This window comes from Staurois parvus, unplaced genomic scaffold (genome assembly GCF_062004578.1).
Source record: "Staurois parvus isolate SC_StPar_1 unplaced genomic scaffold, SC_StPar_1.0 ptg000392l, whole genome shotgun sequence".
Lineage (NCBI taxonomy): Eukaryota > Metazoa > Chordata > Amphibia > Anura > Ranidae > Staurois > Staurois parvus.
The window spans coordinates 2,881,773-2,906,598 of record NW_028318188.1 but is presented as its reverse complement, the minus strand read 5'-3'; the positions used below and the strand labels follow the sequence as shown (position 1 = coordinate 2,906,598).

The window sequence follows — 24,826 nt, the reverse complement described above, 5'->3', positions numbered from 1 at the left end:
ATGGAAATAAAGGTTGGGAACTAGAAAGTTGCAGCATATGCAACTATTAAGTGTTAATATCTCTGTACTTAATATATCACTAAAATATAATGATTTTCACATAGTTGCATCTGTTTAAGTATACTGAACCACAAAAGGCACGTTTTATCTTGGCGATAGTATCCATTTTGGCTCAACTGATAAATGCCACTCCTAGATTGTAAGCTTGAAAGAGCAGGGCCCTCAATTTCCTCATGTTTTGCATTGTATTGGTATTGTTCTGTCACATGTTCTGTCCCCCTTTGTAATGTACAGCGCTGAGCGAACTATTGGCACTTTATAAATACTATATGATAATAATAATACTCTATTATCTCCTGAATATTCATCACTAAACTTCAACGTAGCTGCCAGCCTACCCAGACCTATCTGTAAAGTTAAAAATAAGCTAATCAACCTGGGAAAAATGCTGCTACAAGTGTAGCTCTTGTGGATAGTGTCTTTAAAAAAATACAGTCTGTACTCAATTAATGTTTTTCAAATTACAAGGTAATGACAATTTATCTTGATAGCTTTACAACTATGTGCCTTGGGCATAATTACTAAAAAACATTTCCAGTGGTAATCAACACCTGACTGGATAAAGTGACTGCTGGGTTTAAGGCTGAACTCCACAAATTCAGCCACATTAAAAAATGTGCAGCCATATTATGGGGAAGATTTACTAAAGCTGCTGACGTCAAAAGTTGATTGGCTACTATGAATAGCTGCATTAGATTCTAACTTCAGCTTGTTCATTTAAGCTTTGACAATGAATCTTGGAAGCTGATTGGTTTCTATGCAGAGCTACACCAGACTTTGCACAAGTTTTAGCAAATAATCCCCTATGAGTCAAGTTCAATGAGGCGCCTTCCACCTCCTGTTAATTTATATCTGACGATTTTATGAAGCACCTGGGGGGAGAGGAAATCTCCTGGGGCCTTGACAAGGAGAGACGCTGTTTTCTAATGCACAGCACTCTGCCCATCCCTCCCCACTCTTGCCCATTCACAGAAACCTTTATATTTTGTGAAGGAGTTCACATAATACAATATGGTTTGTGATTGAGCAGGAGGAGGGTAGAGGCGGGCACAGCAGCTGCATGTGACTCTACAGCTAAAGGAGCTGAGACCTGAAGGAGCTGAGTCCAGTGTCAGAAGGGTAGCAATAGCTACCTCTAGTGCGCCATAACATTGTCAGATGTAAATGAAAACGATAAGTCCAGGAGATGGCATGCACCTCGTTGGGCCTAACTCATAGTATGCCTTCACATTTTACAATATGGATGAATTCTTGTAGTTCAACTTTAAGGTATGTTTAAAGAGATTTAAATTAAAAAAAAAAAAAGAATCAGGGGGTTGAAGAGCAGGGATATGGGCTTTAAGAGGTGGTGACAAGACCATCACATAAATCATTCAGACCTAGTTACATCAAATATACCCATCTCAACATCCTTTAATGACATATAAAGAAAGGCCTATACTTCTATAGGTTTACCTGCCAAAAGGACTTTTCCCTTCTTCCACAGGACGTAGGCCCAGAACAGGTTGCTGGTACTGGTAATGAACCGCGTTCTTCAAGTCTGGGAGAGTCTTGTTCCTGGTTGGAGGGACCATCATTCCTTGCTGAGTGAGAAGAGTTAGCAAGTTTTGGGAGCTGCCTGGCTTGGGAAACTCAAATGGTGATATACTCTGCAACAAGCATAACAAAAAAAGAATGAAAAATATATTATTGACTCACATTCCTCCTGAACAATAATATTAGAAAGACAGGAAGTTTATTTAAACAAAAAAAATGCATAGAAATCTTAGAAAACCACATGGTTTACTGGGGCTTGACTTTTTAAAGGACACAGAACAGAGCAGCCCTTTGATCTTAATTATTTCTTAGTCGATGGCTAGTTAAAAAATAACTGGTTCTCTTGATAATAAGAAACCGATAAAAATGGAATACTCAGAACATGAAGATGTGTCGCATCTTAAAAGCCCCAATAAGACAAGAATGGACGACTTTGAATATGATCAAGAGGTGTCTATTTCACCTGCTCTGTTTCTGTGTGAAAGGGGGTGTATCCCTTCCCTACACTCAGCTCTCAGAGCTCTTGTACAGCATGTAACTGCAGATCCCCACCCCCTGCTTTGTGAGTCTGTAAAAAATCCTTTTTATCTCTGAGTTTTACAAGGATGTACAGGAAAAATTGCTACAGATACACATGTACAACTTATGTATGAGGGTGTGTTTCATCTCTGTGTATCACCTGAGGCAAGTCACTTCATTTAGTATATTTAAACATTTACAACCACTTAAGGAAGCCAACTGCGGTTCTAGTCTATTTTTTTTTGTGTATGTGTGTGTACTGACAGATTCCCAAGATCATGCATTGTAAGCGATTTATTTTAAGATCCCCAAAAAATGACTGCTCTATCCTACAGTTTTGTTATTTTACTCACCTTTGTCGGTGACCCCAGTATAGTAGGAAGGGGGCTTCTCTGCATGAACTCAGAGAATTTGGGGGAGGACCTAAGAGAACGGGCGGGCTGCAGATTGTGGATCTGTTGGGGGGAACATTGCGTTGTCTGGGTGTCTTTGGGCATCATGGGATCTGAAAGTTGTTTCTTGATTTTCTGCCGGCATGGTTGTAAATCTGACAAATTAGGAGCGCTGTGACGAGATCCCATTCCACAGGAGCTTTGTGCTGGAACGCCTGGAAAATACAGATAACCTACATTTTAATACTTTAGTCAATTAAATCCAGAATAATTTCTACATACTGGCTAAAATTAAACTGTAAAACTAAATTATACATTTCTTGTTCAGTACAGATGCAATTTTAGCTGAACTCCAGCCTTACATTCAGTCTTGCACATTTTAAGCTTCCCACAGTGTGCATTAGAAGCTGTTGCAAATTAAATAGAGCCTAGTTCATTACCTAGCTGGAGGATGTCCAGTATCAGCTTGCCCTTCCTCCCTAGCTATATTATTTCTTGCCTACTCTTTTCATTTATTAGATTTCAGTTCAATCATGAAGGTTCAACATCACATGTAGGTATCATCTAGGTCAGTTTGGATGCAAATTCAGTCTGCCTAGGAATGCCTACTTCTCCAGACTGACTTCCATCCATCATGACATTTTGATTATTTGCATAACTCCTTCCAAAAGACAGCTCACTGCAAGCATCAAGGCTGAGGACTCTTGAGGAAAAAGTACTGAGGCAGGGTGCTATAATGTTTTCATGAAGCTATGTTCAACCCCTTGCCAGCTCCATCCACTGGACACGATTTGCCCGCAATGCATAGAAAAGCAAAAAAACCCAATGATGATGCTGAGTCTAAAAAGTACAAGAAAACAAAAAAAAAAACAAAAAGCAATGCTTTTATTTAAAAATGCTTCTAGCATGTTGTGGGGGAGCAGGGAAAGAAAAACATAATCAGATTAAACATCTTTAAATTCCAGTTTAATTTTGGTCAGGCAAAGTATTTTTGAAGAAACCTCACCTGAACTGTCCATATTTTAGTGCTGGAAAAATACCAGTGCGTGTTGACAGCAAATGTGCCTGTGCATGCATGAATAAAGGGCTGACTCACTGGATGACTCAGAATGCCAGTGACACAGCATTAACTACAGTTTAGCAAACAATACCTTATGCAGTTTTGAATTATAGTCTCTATTGAAGCCTTTAAAAATAAAATGTTAAAACTTGGTCAAATGCTAAACAAGACTTGTCTGTGTTTATTTTAAGACCGGGTTATCTGAACATAAATAAGACTCTAAATGAAGTAAAACAGATGTGAATGTACAATATATATCGCACTGCATAAATTGACAACGCTATACAAGTACTTTTAAGTAATAAATAAAACTGTAATTTTCACTGAGCTTTAAAGTGCAAGTAAATTTTTTTTTTTTTTTAACTTGTACCTACAAGTAAGCCTATAATAAGGCTTACCTGTAGGCACAGTGAATATCTCCTAAACTTGCACTGTTTATAGGAGATATTTCACACTGCATGCAGCTAGTGATCCGTGGCATGCACTTTGAAGGGACAGCAAACCTGTGCCGTCCCTTCAGAGTTCCGTGGTGCGTGGGAGTGACATCATCGCTGCCCGGCCAGTCAGAAGGTTGGAGCATGCGAACCTGGAAGAAAGACCAGGTGAAGATGGAAGCCTTGTCAGCGGTGACAATGTGCCGCTGGAGGGCTTCTTTCTAAGGTAAGTACTTCCTAATGTGCTAGTATGTGATGCATACTAGCACATTATGCCATTGTTTTGAAGGTTTATTAAAAAAAAAAAAAAAAAAAAAGGCTATGGCTTACTACCGCTTTAAAAGAAGTCATAAAGTTCAAGTAAAGCTGGCCATAGATGGATTGAATCTCAGCTGGTTCAGCAGGAAACAGTTGAAATTCGATCTATCTATGGGCAGGGTGTTCATACTGAAGTCGATCCATCAATCAACTTCAGTACAACCAGGCTGTCAGAGTTTTTGCATGTGATCACTGCTGACAGCTATAGCCACTAGCAGTGATCATTGTGTTCTGCTAACAGCGAAGGCTCCCCACTGACAGAATACAATAGTGCAGCGGGAGAGGTTCCCACATCAACACTAGCTGTAATTAAGGGGGAATCAAACAATTTTGTTTCCTTCCACCCATTGTATAATCTATGGCTTGTTTAAAGCAAAGTATAATGTGGGCAGATCTGTTGTTTCTTTAACAGCAAAAACATCATACATTGCTGTAGTAGGCAATACCTTCACTTTTGCTTTGCTTCTTCTTTAAAGCTGGACTGCAGGCAAATGCTAAATACACAAGAATAAATACATATAAGGGAAATGTTTTACCTGGCTGATTTTTATTTCTGTCCTGCCCTGAGATTTACATGCTTATTATTGTATAAGTCTGGCTTAAATCCCCTCTCTGGGATAAAGATATTAACTGATTGATAAGAATGGGTTTACAATTATGGGCATCTCAGTGAATATATTCTGGGATAGAGAGGCTAATTAGCTGTATTCTGCTAATGTCACTTACGCTAGGTTCACACCTATGAAGTTTGCGTTTGATCCGTTTCTGCATTGTGTTTTGCGGTGCATTTTTGCACAGACGTTTTTGATGCACTTTGCGGTTTAAAATTTTTTTCTTGTTGCTAGGCAAATTTAAAACACAAAATGCGGCAAAAACGCAGCATTTCCATTGAAGTCTACAGAACCAAAAACGCAACTTTTTGCAGTACAAAAAAAGTCCCTGACCCTTTCCAAAAAACTCACCGGGTGAAAATTCGGAGATGTGAACGTGTCCCATAGGAAATTATGTTAAATGGACTGTAGTGCGTTTTTGCAAAACGCTGCAGAAAATGCTGAGGTGTGAACCTAGGATTACTGTGCGTACCCCTAGTTATGTTTTATTTCTTGGCTTAATACGCATCTGATGGAGAGCATCTGCTTGGAGTGAGGAGGAGGGAATTCTGGACATTCATGTAAAATATCTATTTGACCTGTGTATAGTAAAAGGGGTCTATTATATTTGGCGAGTCTGTTTCTAAATAATGGTGAAACAGAGGACAGTTTAATAGCACCCTTTGTGATAAGATATTTACACTGGTGTACAAGTGGATTAGTCTTTCACAGATTTGTTTCCTGTGTGTGGATTGATATGGGCCAATTATTTTTATATGAATTGTGGAAACAAATAATTTTGTTACTTTGCATAAAGCACTTTATTAGACTTGATTGTTGCTTTGTTGTTTTACAGAGATATATGTTATTATGGCACTATGTTTTATTATTTTAATTTTTTTTCTTCAGAAAAAAGCTGCTTTACCAGTAGGTATTTTTTCCACTGTATCACTATAGTGTTGTAATATTTAACTCAGAATGATAAATTCATGAATACAGAGCGGAGTTAATTTGTGTCTTTAACATGTTCTTGGAGTTCAGAATTAAACTTCAAACTTCAGTTTTCAATGTTTGTATTAACGAATTGTTAAATGTACTGAAAGGTTTGCCAAGCATACCATAAACAGGGCTCCTGTTTCTGTGTTCTGCTCCTCCAGGACTGCTGCTAAAGTCTTGCACAGGTTGCTCAGGTATAGTCCCCACTGAAAAAAAATATATTTATTCATGCTGTAGTATTAATACATAATCTACATAGAATATACGTACATTGTGCAGTGACACCAATAGCAACATTAAAGCGTGTACATATTTTACCTAATTAAGCCATCCCATGGAAGCATTTTGTAATGAGACATGTGGAGTCTAAGGCTAAGTTCACACTAGCTTTGTTAGCAGGCGTTTGGGAAGCGTTTTTAATGCTCCTCAAACGCCTATGAAATTTCTACACATGGCAGCACACAGTGCAGTACACACTGAAACTTCAGCATCGTGGCAAAATTGACGCCTCATGTCCAGTCAGGAGTTGAAGCCTCCCATTCAAGTCTATGGTGATGCTCCTCAAACGCCTGTCAGGAGTTTGCGAGGCGGTTGCGGAGCGTTAATACCATTAAACTTCATTACAGACGTTTGTGGTGCGGTTTCAATGCTTGGCAAACACCTATCAAACGCCTCAAAAACATGCATAGGGTGTTTGGGGAGCATTAAAAATGCTTCCCAAATGCCTGTCAAACGATACAGGGGCATTTGGCAAGAGTTAGAAATTAGTCAAGTGTGAACGAGCCCTTAATATACCATTAGGTAAAAGATGGCATTCACCAAGTTAAACTGGGTAGCATATTAAACATTTACTTTATTCTTTACCTTTAATCAATCTGAAATATATCAGGCATAGCCATTACAATGTACAGATCTTTGCTGAAGCCAAGTAACCTTCCAGAAGGTTTTATGGGTTGTAGGATAAAACTACAGTCCATGTAAGAAGGCCAGCAAAACACAGCCAGAGCATTAAAAAATATGTGGGAACAGTTAGCAGAAAGAAAATACTGAATGTGACAGTGCTAGCTTACCCTGTGGAGAGGGAATGTATGGTTTTGCCCCTCCAAACGAAAGTCTCCTAGCTGGTGCAGCGGTGTATTCTACAGCAAATGGAGGAGAATTCCCAGCCCTCATGAAATTGATTGGGCTGGCACTGCTGGACTTTCTCACCATGCCAGATCTGAAAGGAACCAATCTAAAATGAATTACTTAAATATATTTAGCATATACGTATGCACTAAAACATATGAAAGAAAGTATATGCACTAAATCGTAAATAAAGTAAACTGTGCAATTGTGTATAGCAGGCAAAACAGACAGACAATGTGTGCTAGCTGTCAACATACATAGTCAATATATAGACTTACTTCTGAGGGGTGTACTGGTTGGGCGACTGCAAATTCTGCTCTATCCTCCGATAATTGTCAATTTGAGTTGGGACTGGAATGGGCACTGACTGGCCATACCTACTTCCTGATGTCTGAGACAGTCTAGAACAGAGCAACAAAGTCATTATATTATAACTTCCTTAAGGCTGCAATACAAGTGAAACAAAGTTCCTAAATAATACAAAGAAGTTACTTGCTCAAGTTAATGCTACAAAAAGTCTATTTCTTCTCTGCCAAAACAGCAGGGTGATCATTCCTACCTGGATGGGCTGGGAGAGCAGCTATAGAGAGGTGTAGGGGAAGGAGTTCGAGCTCGGCTCTCCTGGCCAGTTGATGTCAGCAAAGAACTAATAAGAAGTGAAGACAGTGTTACACCACAAATGTCAGTATAACATAATAAGAATGATGTGCAATTATTTCTCTTATTTATCCAATCATTTTTATTTATTAATTTAGTTACTCTATAAAAGGACATAGCACTAAATCAATGGAGATTAGACTTACCCACTACACATTAAAGTATCCTGGATGGGCTTGCTTGTAGTAGCTTCAGCAATATCACCTTCAGTATACAGAATTATGTTAGTTAAAGCTATAACAAAACTGAATCAAAAGCGAGTTAAAATATTGCAGCTCTATTTGTCCTTCCACAAAACCCATTATATAACATGATATAAGTTTCATGTTAATCGGTAGAATTTTCTCTAAATCACCAATGCCTACTCTCTCCATATTGGGTTTTAAACATCATGCCTCAGTGCTAGTTGAATGTTTTTGGGAAGATCCTTGCATATGGTTAAAAGCGAGTTGATGGTTTTGGGTATGACAATAGCTATAAAATTAGAACATGGAGTCCAAACAACAGTGACCTAAAACTGAAGGTCATAAACTGGTAGCTAATCTTAGCATTCCAAATGTGGCAGCTGGCCAGCTCAAAGACCTAAGTAACAGCATAGAATGGCTAATGTTCTTTAACTTGTTCTACCCTCAAAGTGTCTCCACAGGGTCTCTGTAAGAAATCTTATGAACTCAGTTATACCTGCTGCTCCAAGTTATATATTACACCAACTTTTATCAGAATAATATCCTTAGAAACATTTGAAATCTTTCCAAGACATTCAACTAGCCCCTGGACAGACTTAATTCCTAGAAAATCACACCTGCCAACTAATCTCAGGAGGTTTGGGAAGGGAAGAAAAAAAAAATCAAGTTCTTTGTTTTAATTGCCTGGGAAACAAACCAGACTTTAATTATTACGGTTGGTCTGAGCTGCAATAATTAGCTAGTACCACATAACAACGCAGATCATTGGGGCACAAGCAGAATAACAAAAGCATTACAATTGTCCTATTAGCCTGCATGCTTCATGCTGCCTCTCACAATACATTTTCTTTTTAACCCCTTTCCAGCTATTGAAAGGTAATTCATAGCGAAGACAGCTGGCTCTTAAAAACAGCAGTTAAACAAAGCTTTTCACAAAATGTCTATCAATTTCTTGGAAATATGTGCTACACTCCATTTTTCTGCCCTAGGCACATCTTGTTAGGCAGAAAGAAATCACCAAGAACATTAAATTATTCAACTAAACTGAAAATTAAAACCTACAGAAAGATTGTGCAGGACTTCTGCCATTGCATTTATATAACAGTTGATCTGTTGGTAAAAGAGGCTAATGGCTTACAACTAGTTTCCCATGTTGGGAATGGGTCAGGATTTGATAGAAAACAGCATCATTTAGCTTAGTAAATCAAACCCTTACCCAATATATATCTTATGCCCAAACTTTTTTTCCCGTATTGGATAAAGTAGCAAATGGTTAAAATTGCCCACAGATTTTTCTTTTTCCCATTGGGGAGATTTCCTTTGACTTTATGTCCACTTCACAAAACAGGAAGTGAAAGAAAACCTACCTGTGAAGGAAATCCCCTCTTAAAAGGGAGAAATATAGCCAAAGCTTTTTTTGGTTATATTTCTTTAATGAATCACAGGAGTGCAGTTCATTCTGCACTCCTGTCACCCATTTTCAGTTGACAGCAGGCTTAAGCCCACTGTCTGCTGACATCACAGAGGTGCTCCAGGCTCTGAAAAGATCCCGACCATATAGTCGGGATACACCCAGATGCCTTGGCCTGCAGCTGGCTCAGCCTCTCAGCGAGCCACTGAGAACCTGAGCCAGCTACTCCCGCCCCCTCCACAGCCCAGCACTCCAGTTGTTGATCACTTGGTTCTTGGTCTTAAAGCCAACTGGAGACAATTTGTTTCTTTTTTACTGAAACGTGAACTTCTTTTTTTAAACAGCTGGCACCAGAACAAGTATCCCCATTAGAAGACTTCCATTCTACTTATGTTCTGATGTCAACGCAAAATTTTCAAATTTACTATCTTGGAAGCAGCTGCTGCCAGGACAAATAGTGAGGGGATATCTCCCTAGCAGGAACAAAGACAGCAATAAAACTTGACATGAGTTTCAAAACAGTGTTGGCTTTATTCAGCATACACTTTCATTTTTCAAAGCATGGAACTGTGGGATACCGCTTCAGAGAATGAGCAAACACCAAATTGTCACCGACGTATTCTGCTAATGTCAACAGAATTTATCGGTGATCCCTAAGTAATCCTAAACCACAGTAGGTAGCCTCTTTAGGTGAAGGAAAGGTGAAAAGTCTTTCAACTAGGTCATAATTCAGCTGTTTGCAGTGCACATACAGTAGTCTTAAAAAAAGCCTGCAATGTTTTGTGTATTTCTGTAGTGAGAGTTTTTTCATCAGTAAAATTGTACAAATGTCCTATCATGTCCTTATTTACAAGGCATTTCAGCTATAGTTTGTGGTCTGCTTTTATCTGTGCTGAACTACAACTCCCAAATGCACAAAATAGTCCGCAGCAGAGCCTCAGCCTTATTATGATCAAGGCAAAACACAAGGATGTTCAACAAAACATTTCTGCAAATCAAAGACAGACCTAACTGTAGACCTCTTTCACTGGATTGATAGGTATATATGTAAAATAATACTATTTTGTCTATTTTTATCTAAATGTATCAAACAAACCTTGAGAACCAGGAAACTGTGCAGGCACCATAACAAAATCATCTGTGTCACAAGATGAGTTTTTGCTGCTGCTTCCACCAGACTCCTTTGAGCCCTGAAGAAAGCCTGGAGAGTCAGGTATAGGGGAAACCAGTGTTTTCTCCTGTAGATGTTGCATTTCTCCAAGTGACTGCTAATGTGAAAGGGAGGAAAACAAATCTTGATTAATAGAAGTCACAATTTTATTGTGTCATTATCATCCTAATGACATACAGCCACATAAAAACAGGTATCCCACTCCAATGTCTTTATTCTAAAGGCATGTACTTTTGCTCTAACTCACCTTACTGCTCTAATTCACCTTCACATACTGTATATTATATAGGATTCTTTACATATACATTTCACTGCATGTTAAAATATGTTGTGTAGCAAAAATGGTAAGAGCCAAAAACAACTCAATCACAGCTTTTGAATATACTATGACCCTTTCACTGGCAGACCAGTTTATCCACTATTTTTTTCTCCCATACATATGCCAAAATGCCCATTTTTTTTGACCCCCAAACTACTGTATGTATTTTATGAAAGCAGAGCATCTAAAGCAGGGGTGTCCAAACAATGGCCCTCCAGCTGTTGAAGTACTACAAGTTCCATCATGCCTCTGCCTCTCGGTGTCTTGCCTGTGGATGTCAGAGTCTTGCAAGGCCTCATGGGACTTGCAGTTCCTCAACACCTGGAGGGCCATAGTTTGGACACCAGTGATCTAAAGGAAGAAAAAAAAAAAAGAAAGTAGTTTTTATGAAGTTTATTTACTATTTTATTATGTTGCACAGTTTTTGAGCAAATGTTGAAGAAATGTATTTGCAATCATAAAAAATAAATATTTATTTAAAAAAAAAAAAAAAAAAACCCTAACATAAACATTATATATGCACGAGAGCCGAGGCTGCCTTGCTTCTCACTCTTTATTGGGTCAGGTACAGCAGCAGGAGCCATTGGCTTCCGCTGCTGTCAATCAGTGTCAGTGACGAAGAGAGGGGGCGGGTCCAAGCTCCATATTGTGTGTTTAATGGATGCTCAGAAGCACCCTTGGCAGGGGGGTGGACCCCAGAGCACCGGCGAGGGACTCCAGAAGAAGAGGATTGGAGCTGCTCTGTGCAAAACCATTACACAGAGCAGGTACATAAGACATTTGTTATTTTAATATCACACCTAAAAGATGCTACCAATTTTTTTTCATTTCTGTTTTTTATAACTTTATAATTATAAATATATCGTTGTAATTATTACAGTGGGAAAACTAGCAGTGACAAGATCACGTAGGAGCTAGGTGATTGCCAAGGACTGTAAAAATATATTTGACTTGCTTTTTTGGGTTTCTATCACCATATAATGAAGAACGCTTTAACAGTTTCTTCACTGTACTAGTTACCGAACAGAAAAAAGGTGGCAATATTGGTAACTGTCCAATCTGTTTCTGTTTTACCCAGACAGTCATAAAAGGTATAGCGAAGAAGATTTTTTTAACTGGGCATATACTGACAAAGCTTGGATAGAGTAGGTTTATTATCCCAGTTTGTAAAATTAAGATTCTGCAAAGTATGCTGCTTAAGACCCTTTACAACTTTTTGATTCAGGGACACGGGCAGTTAATGATACTTAAAAAAGGTCAATCCACCCAAAACTGTTATTTTAATCATAGGTAGTGCCTGGCAAGTCATCAGAAGGCTTATATGTCTTGAGGAATCCAGAAGGAAAAATTGCCCCAACTGAATTTCTGATTCCTTTTTGGTCAGTTTCAGAATTTTGGGATTTGGCGTTTCCTGCTGCTTCTGTTACAGCTGGAAAACCCCAAGGACAAATATCTCACAACTGTAATTTGTCTTAGGTAGACTGACACGATTCAGTTTTTATTCACTTTATTCAGCAAGATTCCTAATGCTGCTCATAAACAAAAAACATTCTCCATGAGCATGCAGCTATGTTCATACAGGAAATCTGGTTTTAATTAAACTTACTGTAACAGAATATGTGAGATGAGGGAAATCTACTCAATTAAGTGAAATGATGGACATCAGCCACGTAAAATGTTATTATGCTATTATATTACAGTACAGTGCAAGTTAGGTAAAAGAAGGACTGTTGCATGTTACGTACTGATGTGTGATCCCATTGACAAAGGGCTATAAAATATTACAGTGTTTAACTATAAAGATTTCAAACTATGGTCAAATGGTATACTTACTGGGGGAGATGCCAAATGTGATGTGGAAGAACTGCTGCAAGAGCTTCCAGACCCTGAACTGGGATAAGAGGGCATTGGCACAGGTGCAGCTGGACAGAAACAGAGAGGCATGTCAATACACACAATGACTAGATTACAGTACACGCTTTCAATAACCACACTGCCAAAACAGAAGCGGATGATGCCACTGATTTCTAGGAATATAATTCACTCTATATCATTTACAGATTATGAAAGCAGGCTGGGGATAATGAGGTGGTCAATAAATTGCGCATGAATCATAAATATTGAAATATAAAAGAAAACTATACACATTATCATACAACAGTCTCCATGCATTTCCTGCATGGCCATGGAAAACACAATAAAGGCCCCTTTCAGAGAGGGCAGATCCATCAAGTGGATCTGCCTGCTCAGATGGGGATCTCTCTGCTGATCCCCACTGAGCAAGCGGATAATAGGTCCGTGTCCACTCTGCTGCTGCAGAGCGGACACAGACACAGCCTGCTATTCTCTATGGGGCGGTTGGATAGAAACGGATCACCTGTCCGCTTCCACCCGACTGTCATCCAATCCAAGCCGCCGGATGGATGAGGGAACGGATCCCCATCAGTCTGTTTTTAGTGTACCGGATCAGATGCTGGCAGGTGTACATAATGGTTCTGAAACACCAAATTATTCTTTGTAAATGTGATGGAAGTTAAAAAAAAGATTGTTGAATATTCCATAGGGCAAATTGTGACTGTGGGACCCATTGGTTAATTCAGTACCTGACTGATCAGCAATTGCAGGTTGTAGGGAGTGTGACATGTAAAATACAGTGCCTGTAGGAATATGCATGTATTTGTCATGACGAAGAATACAGTAGTGTAATGGGCAGAAAAAAGAGAGACCATGGCTAAATATGAAGGGGCAGGTCTGGGAAGATCATTCCACCAGTGTCCCTGAGAGGCAGAAGAAGCCAGTGGCTGATACAGATCATCAAAACAGACACATTTTATATTCAGGCCTAATATATTAAGAGTAAGCACCGTAAATATAACATACATTTCTTCATGGAGGAGCCTGCATCCAAAAATGCATGATGAAAGAATTCATCTGTGAAGGGAAAGGATGAGAGGTTAGAGATATTCCACAAATAATTTACATTGAGCGCCATCATCTTTATTCAGCCACTGGCTGTGAGAGTTGGAATTACAGCTTGCCACTGAAAAAAACATGCACCTTTACCACTGGCCATTAGAAACATATAGCCATATCTGGTTAAAGTAAATCTGTCAAGAACGCAATAAAGGACTGCCCTTGCTGACTCACTAGCTGCAATGTTTTCTGAGTCGCTAACTTAGAAAACGTGCGGACAGGGCCACTCTAAACTTGTACACTTCATCTGCAGTTGTACCAGATTGGTGACCCAAAGTACTGAAGTAAAGGTTTAGTCTGGCTGCCAAGCAACCAGCAAGTTTAGAAAGAGAGGTCACAAAGATAACTTACATGTCTCTCCTATGGTAAGCTTCCTTTAATGTCTATTATCTATTCAAATCACCTAAGCTTAGTGTAAACTTTGTTTTCACATTGTAAAATATATTTTTCTTAACCACTTCAGCTCCAGGCCATTTCTGGCACTTTTTGTTTACATATTAAAATCAGTATTTTTTGCTACAAAATGTCTTAGAACCCCCGAACATTATATATAGATTTTTTAAGCCGAAGCTCTAGAGAATAAATTGGTGGTTTTTGCATTCTTTATGTCACACTGCATTTGGGAAAAATATGCACTTTTTTGAATTTTAGTGCATAAAAACACAATACATAACCCATTTTTATTGTAAAATATAAAAGATGATGTTATGCCAAGTAAATGAAAGAGAGGGAGGGGAGCCAGACTAAGTGCAGCATTAGATGTACAATTTATTGGCACAGTAACAATTGGCAACTTACAAAAGTTAAAAAAGAATTAGGCATGTCACCAAAGACGTGGTCCAGACTCCCGGGAACTGAAGGAGGAAAGGTGTCCAGGTGTGAGAGTTATGGCCGGAGAGAGGATCCTGGAGCAGAACGTGAGGTCTGAGGAAGAAGCTCCGCTTCGAAACGTATTACCGCCCAGCTACGTCATCACGTTCCAACGTTGACGTCACATCCCCCCTGGCGCCATTTGCTTTCCACGCTGGTTTCCTGCAGCGGCCAGCTGCTCCAGGATCCCCTCTCCAGCTATAACCATGACGCTTGGACACCTCCTATCCTCCTTCAGTTCCCGGAAGTCTGGACCACGTCTTTGGTGACACACCTAATTCTTTTTTAACGCTTGTAAGTTGCCAATTGTTACTGTGCCAATAAATTGTACATCTAATGCTGCACTTAGTCTGGCGCCTCTCCCCTCTCTTTCTTTTACATAGAGTCCAGCTTTGCTCTGAGGGTGTTGCCGCTTTGCTAATGTTCTAATGTCAGCATCAGTTTCTTTCCCCCCATCTTGGACTTTATTGATGGAAATTTTGGACTTTCTCTTAGCTCCATAAACTGTCAGGTCCATAAATATTGGGACATCGACACAATTCTAACATTTTTGGCTCTATACACCACCACAATGGATCTGAAATGAAACGAACAAGATGTGCTTTAACTGCACATCTGTTGTAATTCCTACACCGTTCACCTGATTTGGATGTAAATACCCTCAAATTAAAGCTGACAGTTTGCAGTTAAAGCACATCTTGTTTGTTTCATTTCAAATCCATTGTGGTGGTGTATAGAGCCAAAAATGTTAGAATTGTGTCAATTTCCCAATATTTATGGACCTGACTGTATATATACCCCTCCAGCGCCAAATCTGTATATATTGTATTACATTTGCCGTGTAAATAGATACCAAACATTTCACACTTTAAAACTGCAGATGCCCGTGCAAGAGGGACAATGTAAATTTTACTAATCATAGGCGACGTTTTAAAAGCCGTTACAGGTTATCACTTTAGATTTATAGAGAAGGTTTAGTGCTAGAACTACTGCCCATGATCTTTCATTTGCGGCGATACCTCACACTGGCGTTCACGGTGATACAATACTCTTTATAGAGGGATTTGGGGTCTGTAAAACCCAAAATCCCTCCTCTGCAGTTGAAAGCATTCAAAAAGCATGATGGATGTTTTTGAATGCTTTCAGTTTTTCAAAAATGGTGCCAATAGTCTCAAAGTAAACCAGAAGTGATGTCAGGTCATCCCTTCTGGTTTACTATAAAGGGAGAGTTGATAAAAGGCGATCCTGGCTTTGTTCAACTGTCCAGCCAGTTGGTGGACATGCCGGCTGATTGCTCAGGTCTCCTGGTGGGACAGGAGATCCGAGAGACCCGCAGAAGCGGTCGGGGGGGGGGTCTGGTATAACGTCCTCTTTGTACAAGACAGCCAATCGCTGTTTTTTTTTAAAAACAGTACCAGGCATCACTCTGGTATATCCACCGAAAGTGTGTGTGTGTGTGTGTGTGTGTGCGTGTGTGCGTGCGTGCACTTTCATTCACAAGTAGTGGCCAATAATTAGACATTTACTGAGCATAGCATTTTTTTCGGATGAAAACTCCTGTTAAGATTAATTCTTCAAGTAAAGGGCAACTATTACATTCTTACTAACCATCTTCAGACTATCCGGGCACATAAAAAAAAATATCTCTGAAAAATTCCTCACCGTTTTCTGTACCTCAACTTTTTATGAGGCGGCATTCAAATAAATAAGGCTTGAGCCTCTCTAATGGCAATAATGTTTGCTGGAAAACAGCACTTGACAATAGTACATTTGTGATTAATACTTGTCTGCTTGTTATTCTACTTACATAAAAGTAGGACTACTATCAATAAATACAATTGAAAAAGAAACTGTATAAAAAGAGGGCATCTTCCCATGGTCACCAATTCGATTTCATTTAATTTGAGGACAACTGCCCAACTTTTTTCACAGTTTCTTTTCCCTGTTACATCCTCTTAGGATGATTTATACTATAATCCATATATTTATTTTTATTTTTTTCACTATATCCCTTAAAGGTGTATTTGCAAAACATACAACTGTCCAGCAATCACAATTTCAGAACCGACAATATAGTCACGACGGTGATTAGTAGCATGCTCTGACCCAAATGCTATGTATGCAGACAAGGATGGATGATCTTATAAATATATGAAAGGACTTTTGAGAGTTCCTCTCTCTCCATCAGTGATGTTGTGCTACTGCACCAAGTCTCCAGCAGAGGTCCTCTGCACAAAATTCTTTTGCAGACTGCTGATTAAACTAACATAAAAATCCTGACTGTTTAACGGTCTGGAATGATAAACAGCAGAATATGAGGGCAGGACATTGTACTAAACACAAAGTTTGAAATACGCTGTTGAGTTTTGAACAGATTACAAACTCTGACAAAGTTCAGTAAAAAAAAATAAAAAAATAAAAATTGGGGTTATATCAGAGGTTATTGAGCCAATGAGACTGTGCCATGAGCTGACAGCGAGCCCTGCAAAACAATGGGCAATACAATGAGCTTACATCCTCTGTCACATATAGAGTATATATAATGTAGGTAGCCTTGTTTTAAAACCTTATGGTTGAAAGAAAAATGTATTTGATGATTCATGCAGAGAATTGCTTTCCATATGTAATATTTTAAAAAATGAGTAAAAAAAGAAAAAATGACAGACACTGTTTCAGTGGTTATTAAAGGCAACACAATAAGATAATTGTACTTGCTATATTATCCATATTATGTAGGTTATTTAGTGACACAGAAATTCAGAAACTGCTGGGTTATACTGCCCTGCAGGAGGATTTTTGATTCTGGCAAACAAAAACAAAACAGCCTAGAAAAACCCCTCCTACCACTACATTTAGAATGCATCAGTTTGGTGCAAAAAGCAGAACCAAGACATGATCACAAACACAGAGGGGTAGGGCCTGTGTCCTCAATGAACTAAGAGAAACTAATCTCATTTCAAGCAAAAAAATGCAAATCTCTTGGCAATATTTGAGGGACACAACAATTCAGAGACTGTCGGGAAGTCCAAAAGCAGTCCAAGATGTGCGGGTAACAGCAACAAAACAATAGCAGGCCCACAAAAAAACCCATGAAAACTAGGAACTTACTGCACTTCAAAGAGCACCCTAATGGACCTTACACCCAAAACTGGTATCAGAAGAGGTGTGAACATCCACCTTGTAAAATGTAGAAAAAATGTTCTGCCTAGGAGAGAACCCTTTCTACCTCTCTTGTCGCAGTTAGACTTCTAGTTCCTCCCTAGTGGATGCTTTATGCCACTGCTATGACATTATTTGACAGCATCCTGATCTGATGACCCTCCAGTCAGCATTGCTGCCAAATTACCCGAAGCTCCAGATAGTTTACTGGAGGACAAGATTCCTTCAAAGTTCTTTGCACTATTAGGCTGTTATCCTTTGTGAGGATCTTCCAAGAAACTCTCCAACTCCAAAGCTGGACTCCTGAGCCGCTGGTCCTCGGTGTCAAGTGATTTGGTTTGTACAAAGACTGAACCAACTTGTTCCATGATGACAGAATGTCGAGCTGTAGTGGTCTAGAGCGGAACTGGACAAAAGGGGCTGCCTTTAAAGGAGGCAGCCATTGGTCGCAGAACTCTCATGCAGAAGCGGAAAGTCTAGGGTGGAACCTAGACCCAAAAAAAAGTCCAAGTTTGGGAGCAGTGAGTTTTCAGTTACTCTTGTGGATGAAAACCTCTGGGTTGAGCTGTGTCTAACATGACTGCCAGATGGGACTTCTTCTATAAATTAGCTATCTTTCCTCAACATTTTGGGAGGCAACTGAACCCACTTCTGGGGTGTGGCGATTTCTGCCACTCACCGGGGAAAACCTTTCTTCTATTAGAAGATCTGTCTTACTCAGGCATTGGTTCCCATCTCTCCTTACTGATCCCCTATCTGTCCCCCAATATTTTCTTACTGGACTGCTTTTTTCACCTAAGTGCTTGTCCCCCTTAGGTAATACAATTGGATGTAAAAAAAAAAAAAGACAAAGATACTCTATTATCAGTTTGTACTGTTCAAGAAAAAGACACTTTGTTACAGTTAATTTTAGCATTTAAGTGGAATGGTTTCCTTTTTTGGACGTTAACCACCTGCAAAAAATATGTATTTCAATTCAGATGCTTTAAGTCAAATTAGATAAGATCTTTGATAATTGACAAGGAACTCAATTAAATGGTGGACAATTATCTGCATATACAGTGCATACAGTGTTCAAACAATCTACATTTATAGTTTTTTTTTTTTGCTACAAATGTAAAAAGTGGCTTGAAATGTAGAGGTGTTTATAAATGGTTTATAAGCTATATAACATTTACAAAGCATAAAATCATTTTTACCAAAGTCCATTCGGTCCTTCTGGTTCCTCTGCAGAAGTCCCAAAAGCAGCTGCTTTAAATGACATGACGTTTCTCGCGGGATGCTGAAACACCAACACAAACATATATGCCAGTTATACAGCATGTACAGGCCAAGGAACACAAGGGCAGAGCAGTCCAGACGAGCAGTAGGAGAGTGAGAACTCACAGTATAGAAAAAATGCTGAGCAGAAAGTTCGAGCAGTTTGTGTGAGCGAAAAGCGAGAGGGGAGTGTGTTTGCCAGGTTTAAATTTAACAGTTGCAGGCAGCCTGAGTATTCTTCTTCAACACTCCTAAACTAGTGAGGTGTAGTATTTGTGTTTTTAGGGGGCACAGGTTGTGAGGTGGGTAGGAAAAAAATAATGTTCTGTGCAACAGCTAACTCACTGATGACTAAAAAAAGATTCAGTGTTGGCACAGTGATTTATTAGAATTTCAAATGAGGAAATGATCCACTGCAATTTGGGAACTCAGCAGTACCTAATCATGGTAAACAGGTACAGCAAGTTCATCACTGCTGTTAAATCAAAACACATCACTAATACAATTGACAGGTTCCCAAATTCCAGCGTAGAGGTAGTTTAAATAAAACGTGCAGACAGAAACGGAAGTGTGACCCATAGGAACAAACTGTGGGCTTTATTTATTAGTAAAGTGCCAGAGAAATGCATCAGCTTGTGTTTCTCCCGAGAAACCAATCAGATTCCAACAGTTAATCTCTAGATGCCATTTTCCAGTGTAGGTTTCAATCGGATTGGTTGTTATAGGGATCCACATAAGGCCTGAGAAAGTTATTACTGGCTTGTAATTTAAAGTATAACTAAAAGCAAAACTCTTTTTGTTTTTAGTTTTGCAAAGAGTAGATTAGAACCCCTGTCAGGTTTTTATTGCTGTCTGTGCCCCCACAGTTAAGGAGACTCACCCTCTCTATATGTCCTGTTTACTATTATCATTGAAAGCAAAAGTAAAGAAAACCCCAAATTGTGGGCTGTCCCCAGAAAATAGAAGGGAAATTTTCCTATGGGGACACTAGTTCTGGTGACCTGGGGGTCCCCAAGGAATTCCCTTAATTTGCAGGGGATTATCTCTCACTTCCTGTTTTGGCTATGGGACAGGAAGTGAAGGTAAATCTCCCCAATGAGACACAGATGGCAATAAATAAACTGACAGGGGTTATAACTCTCTCTTACACTATCCAAAATGTAAAAAATAAGTTTTGCCTACAGTTCTGCATTAAGCATGCAAGTGTTTGATTTCCCTTTATTAACTGCTTCCCGACCACCCTACAGCAGAACTACTGCTACAAGGTTGCAGGGCTGCGCAAAATCACGCATATATACATGAATTTGCATTTCCGGGTAGGGGGCGAGCGCTGCCATCGGTGGATACATCTGTCGATCACCGGGTCCCGGCCAGAGATTCCCCGCCAACACCCGGCGATCGCTGAGTAACAGTGAAAGGGGAGAGGTCTGTGCGTAAACAACACTAATCTCTACCCTGTCAAAACAAAAGGCTGCTTTGCATTGCTCTGCACAACAGAGCAATACAAAGCAGCTTGTTTCCCTAGTAAAACACACACAACACACAGTAAAACACCACACAGTTAACCCTTTGATCGCCCCAGATGTTAACCCCTTTCTGCACAGTGTCAGTGTATTTTATTAGCACTAATCACAGTATTAGTTTTATTGGGATGTCAGCGGCAGTTAGTCAGTTCCCCTCCAGTGTCAGAATGCCCGCCGCAGTCCTGCTACAAGTCGCTGATCCCCGCCATTACTAGTATAAAAAAAAAATTCCAGTATATATACTGCAATTTGTAGACGCTATAACTTTCACGTAAACCAATTAATTTACATGTATTGAGATTTTTTTTTTTAGCAAAGACATGTAGCAGAATACATTTTTGCCTAAATTTTTGACAAAATTAGATTTTTTAATTTTTGTTATATGTTTTTTTGTAGCAAAAAGTCAAGAATATTATTTTTTTAAATTGTAATTTTTTTTTATTACAGCGCAAAAAATAAATAACGCACCGGCGATCAAATACCACCGAAAGAAAGCTCTATTTGTGGGAAAAAAAGGACATAAATTTCATTTGGGTGCAGCATTGCATGACCACGCAATGTCAGTTAAAGTAACGCAGCGCCGTAACACAAAAAATGGCCTGGTCAGGAAGGGGGGTAAATCCTCTGAAGGGCAAGTGGTTAATTAAATAGGTGCATTATATAAAAAAAAAAAATGAAAAATATAGAGAAATCATGAGGTTGCTGCATAAAAGCAAACAATCAAATATTCTCACCTTTTATTTTATGTCATGGTCATTAAAATGTACGTCTGGGCAAAAATGGCATCTCTGCAATACATTCAAATTTCCCATGTTTTAGTCCTTTAAAAATGGAGCTGACCTGCTCTGTCTGCTGCACTGAACTCCTAAGCAGAATTGTCAGTCAAGCGCTCTCTTGCTGGTTTACAGAACACCCTGTGTTACAGAGGAGATGAGGTGTTGTGTAGTCCAGCCGGTGAGAATTCATGTACAGCTGACAACACTGCTTGGGATCTCAGTGCAGCAGAGGCAGAGTTGTCAGCAGAAAATTAGGATCTAACGTATTTATGGCAGAATAAAAAGGTATTTTTCTGTAGGGTTTAGACAAAAAAAAAAAAAACATGGAAAATGTTTATGTATTGCAGAGATGTACTGAATATGTTTGCTTTTATTTTCCATACAATTTCCAAATACAAATTTTTTTTTTAAATATAAAAAAGTCATACCCCGCTCTGAAGAATAGTGATATATTTTTGGCCAAGTTAACCTTAGTTATTCCAGGACAAGCCATCATTTATGAATATATGCTACTTGCTTACTTAGAGTCTTCTAATATGAAACAAACCAAAAAAACATTCCAGTGAAATACTGTTTGTGTGCACTATAAACCTTTCCAGCATTAAGATGGTTTCCTCAAATAACCTATCCCATTTGCTGAAAGGATTAAAAGACCTTTCTGTCTGAGCCTGGCACTACCAGCTATGCAGTGATAATTAAGGAATGCTAAACAGGGTGCCAAATGTCTAGTGCCCATCTCGCTGGCAGCCTGGAGGTTTAACACAGAATCAACAGGTGTAAACAGAAAACAAGTCAATGGAAAAAGGCAGTAATGCTATAAGAATGATTACTTGGGTGTGAGGGTCTTGTTTTTCTCATAAAAGAGACGAAGGTCCTGAGGGCTGCTGGCCTGAAAAGAGAAAGAAGCTGTAACCAGAGGAGAACTGCACGTTTGAGGATTGTTATTTTTATCATGGTCACAAGATAAGTATGTCTTCTCATTGGTTAGCTGAACACCACCTTAACCACATATGTTCGGATTTAGAATCAGCAGAAAATGGACTAGTCTTTTCTCCTAAAAGAGACTACGTAACCACTATGAGCAAACCAGAATACAGATGGTGGCATTTTGGACATTCCGAGTCAGAAATACCTTTACAGTTTTCACCTTCTTTGACAGTATCAGATTTACTAAAACACATTTAACATACACTTTCACCCCACATTGTCAATCTAATTGGAATGAATGTTGAGAGGCATACTGTAGTGTCAATATACCACTGTGAAGAAAGTGTCCTCTGCTGATCTTCTCCCTTCAATGCTTCCATTGTTCCAGCATGTCAGATTAGGTATTAGCTGAAGCAACCTTAGTGGGAAATCATCTGATGCCTATAAAGTTGGAAAACACTTAGGCAGGCCACAGATGGTGCGAATTTGGTTGCAGGAAAATAATTTTCATGATTCCTCGATCAACACAGACAGTGTTGACAAGAGAATCCCTCCTGCCAAGAAATTGTCTTCTCCCAGCTGGGGCAGGCAAGGGAAGTGGTCCCCGCCGGAAGAATACAGTGATTATTGCTAGTGGCTATAGCAGCCACTAGCGATAATCGCAACTGAATGTAGCAGGCTGGTTGTACCCAAGTTGATCAATCAACTTGGTACATTCAGCCTGTCCACACAATGTTTGAATTTCAGCCTGTTCCTGCTGAACCAGCTGAGATTCGAACTGTCTATGACCAGCCTTAAGCTGGCCATGGCTTTATCATATTTTTTTTGGACCAGACCGCGGAATGTGTGCGTTGATCAAATTAACATTTTCCAACTTTCCTTATTCGATCATCCGATCGACTTCTCCTGAGTGGGAATGGCCATAGATGGACCAAAATTCAGTCAGCCCTTGCTGAACCGGCCAATTTTCAATCTATGGCCAGTATTACAGGAGTGAGCAGAGGAGACCTCAGAGCACTCCTGGCCACCAAATGAAAACAAGTGTTTTGGATGTAGGTCTTCTTTGTTAAAGGTTAACAGTTTGCTGCCCTCAGCGAATAGTGGAATCTTCTACTCCTCCTACCTGTCCATTCCCCACAGTTACTACCTTTTGTATCAACAGCCCCTCCCTCTTAGATCGTAAGCTCCAAGGAGCAGGGCCCTCCTAACCCTCTTGTATTGAACTGTATTGTATCCCATTATATTGTAAAGCACTGAGCAAACTGTTGGTGCTATATAAATACTGTATAATAATAATAATAATAGACCTGCAGATAATTTTGGAAATAAGGGCACAGACAGATATTTACTCTGAGCCAGCAGTACTCATGTACTAAATTCCACAGGTGACAATTATGAAATTACTACAGACTGCAAATAGGGTAATTTCTACCTTTTTTGTTGGAAATAAAACAAAATAATTGAGCTGGTTATTGACTAAAATGTGCAAAGCTGTATGCTACATATGTCATGCACACTTTCCAAAGAGAATTTCCCATTTCCAGTCCTTTTTGTGAACTTCACTCAGTGTGTTGGGATCATGGCTTGGTCGTAGCTGAACGACAATGATAGCTGAGCACACATTGCACCATTGCAGGTTAGATGGTCACTTTGTCAAGCAGACATCCTGATAGGAGTTCAATAACATTTGCTGCTCAGCAAACATGATGCAGCTCCCAACCTTTTATGTATACAGTATGTGGAAGCATTGCACCCTTTACTGAGCTGTTGCATTACTTATCTTATGCACTGTTCCACTTTAAAAGGTGTGGATTGCATGTGACAGTACAAAGTAAGTTTGACAAAAAGAGAGAGAAAAAAAAAACATAGGAAATTGAGAATTCAAATTCCCTTTACCATGCACATATGTAGTTCAAAGAGTTCACTGAAAGACTTTGCACAGTACCCACCAAGCTCAATTCCTAGAAAGCTGTGCAGACTTAGCATGAATGCATCACCCTTAAGGGCCTCAACTAAGGGAGGTAACATTCTAGCCATTCTTCCTTTTCTGACCCCAACTATTTATAAAATACTGTTTTGCTGACTCTTTATAAGAATAAATGTTGAATGAGAATGTATAGATAAAAACAATGATTGATAAAATTAAAAATTTAAAGGCAACACCTAATGTCAGCAAACAGCTCTATGTAAATAAGTCTACGAAAACATGACCTCCTAAAAGTGTCGCACCTGCAAAAGTCGGGTGTCAAATGTTCCCCATGTAGCAGAAGTAGAGCTAAACTGGAATGCAGTGAACTCAGTGTCTCGTATTATATGATACTGTATACCAGAGGTCTCAAAACTTTTCAAACTAAGGGCCAGTATACTGTCCTTTAGACTTTAAGAGGGTCAGATTAGGGCCAGTGAGGGTTGATGGTCAGTAGGAGGAGTAGTGCTCGGTCATTGGTATTAGTGGGAAGAATAGTGCCCCATCATTGGTTTCAATGGAAGAAGTACTGCCTCATTGTTGGCCTCAGTGGGAGGAATAGTGCCCCAAGGGCCAGAAAAAGGGTAGCAAAGGGC

At 39.4% G+C, this 24,826-nt stretch overlaps 1 protein-coding gene across 6 annotated transcripts in view; it reads right to left on the bottom strand.

The window, feature by feature from the left end:
* ULK1 (unc-51 like autophagy activating kinase 1) overlaps positions 1 to 24,826 on the bottom strand; it is a 130,850-nt gene that overhangs the window by 18,733 nt on the left and 87,291 nt on the right. Inside the window, exons 9-21 of one of the 6 annotated variants that reach the window (XM_089686140.1) lie at positions 22,168 to 22,226; positions 18,978 to 19,060; positions 13,657 to 13,707; positions 12,610 to 12,698; positions 10,383 to 10,554; positions 7,837 to 7,894; positions 7,593 to 7,679; positions 7,312 to 7,434; positions 6,976 to 7,139; positions 6,028 to 6,111; positions 4,766 to 4,813; positions 2,469 to 2,722; positions 1,516 to 1,709 (exon numbers count right to left, since the gene is read on the bottom strand). In XM_089686140.1, the coding sequence (XP_089542266.1) occupies positions 1,516 to 1,709; positions 2,469 to 2,722; positions 4,766 to 4,813; positions 6,028 to 6,111; positions 6,976 to 7,139; positions 7,312 to 7,434; positions 7,593 to 7,679; positions 7,837 to 7,894; positions 10,383 to 10,554; positions 12,610 to 12,698; positions 13,657 to 13,707; positions 18,978 to 19,060; positions 22,168 to 22,226 (1,466 nt within the window). The remainder of the gene's footprint in view (positions 1 to 1,515; positions 1,710 to 2,468; positions 2,723 to 4,765; positions 4,814 to 6,027; positions 6,112 to 6,975; positions 7,140 to 7,311; positions 7,435 to 7,592; positions 7,680 to 7,836; positions 7,895 to 10,382; positions 10,555 to 12,609; positions 12,699 to 13,656; positions 13,708 to 18,977; positions 19,061 to 22,167; positions 22,227 to 24,826) is intronic. The other 5 variants (XM_089686141.1, XM_089686143.1, XM_089686144.1 and 2 more) reach the window with 5 other exon arrangements.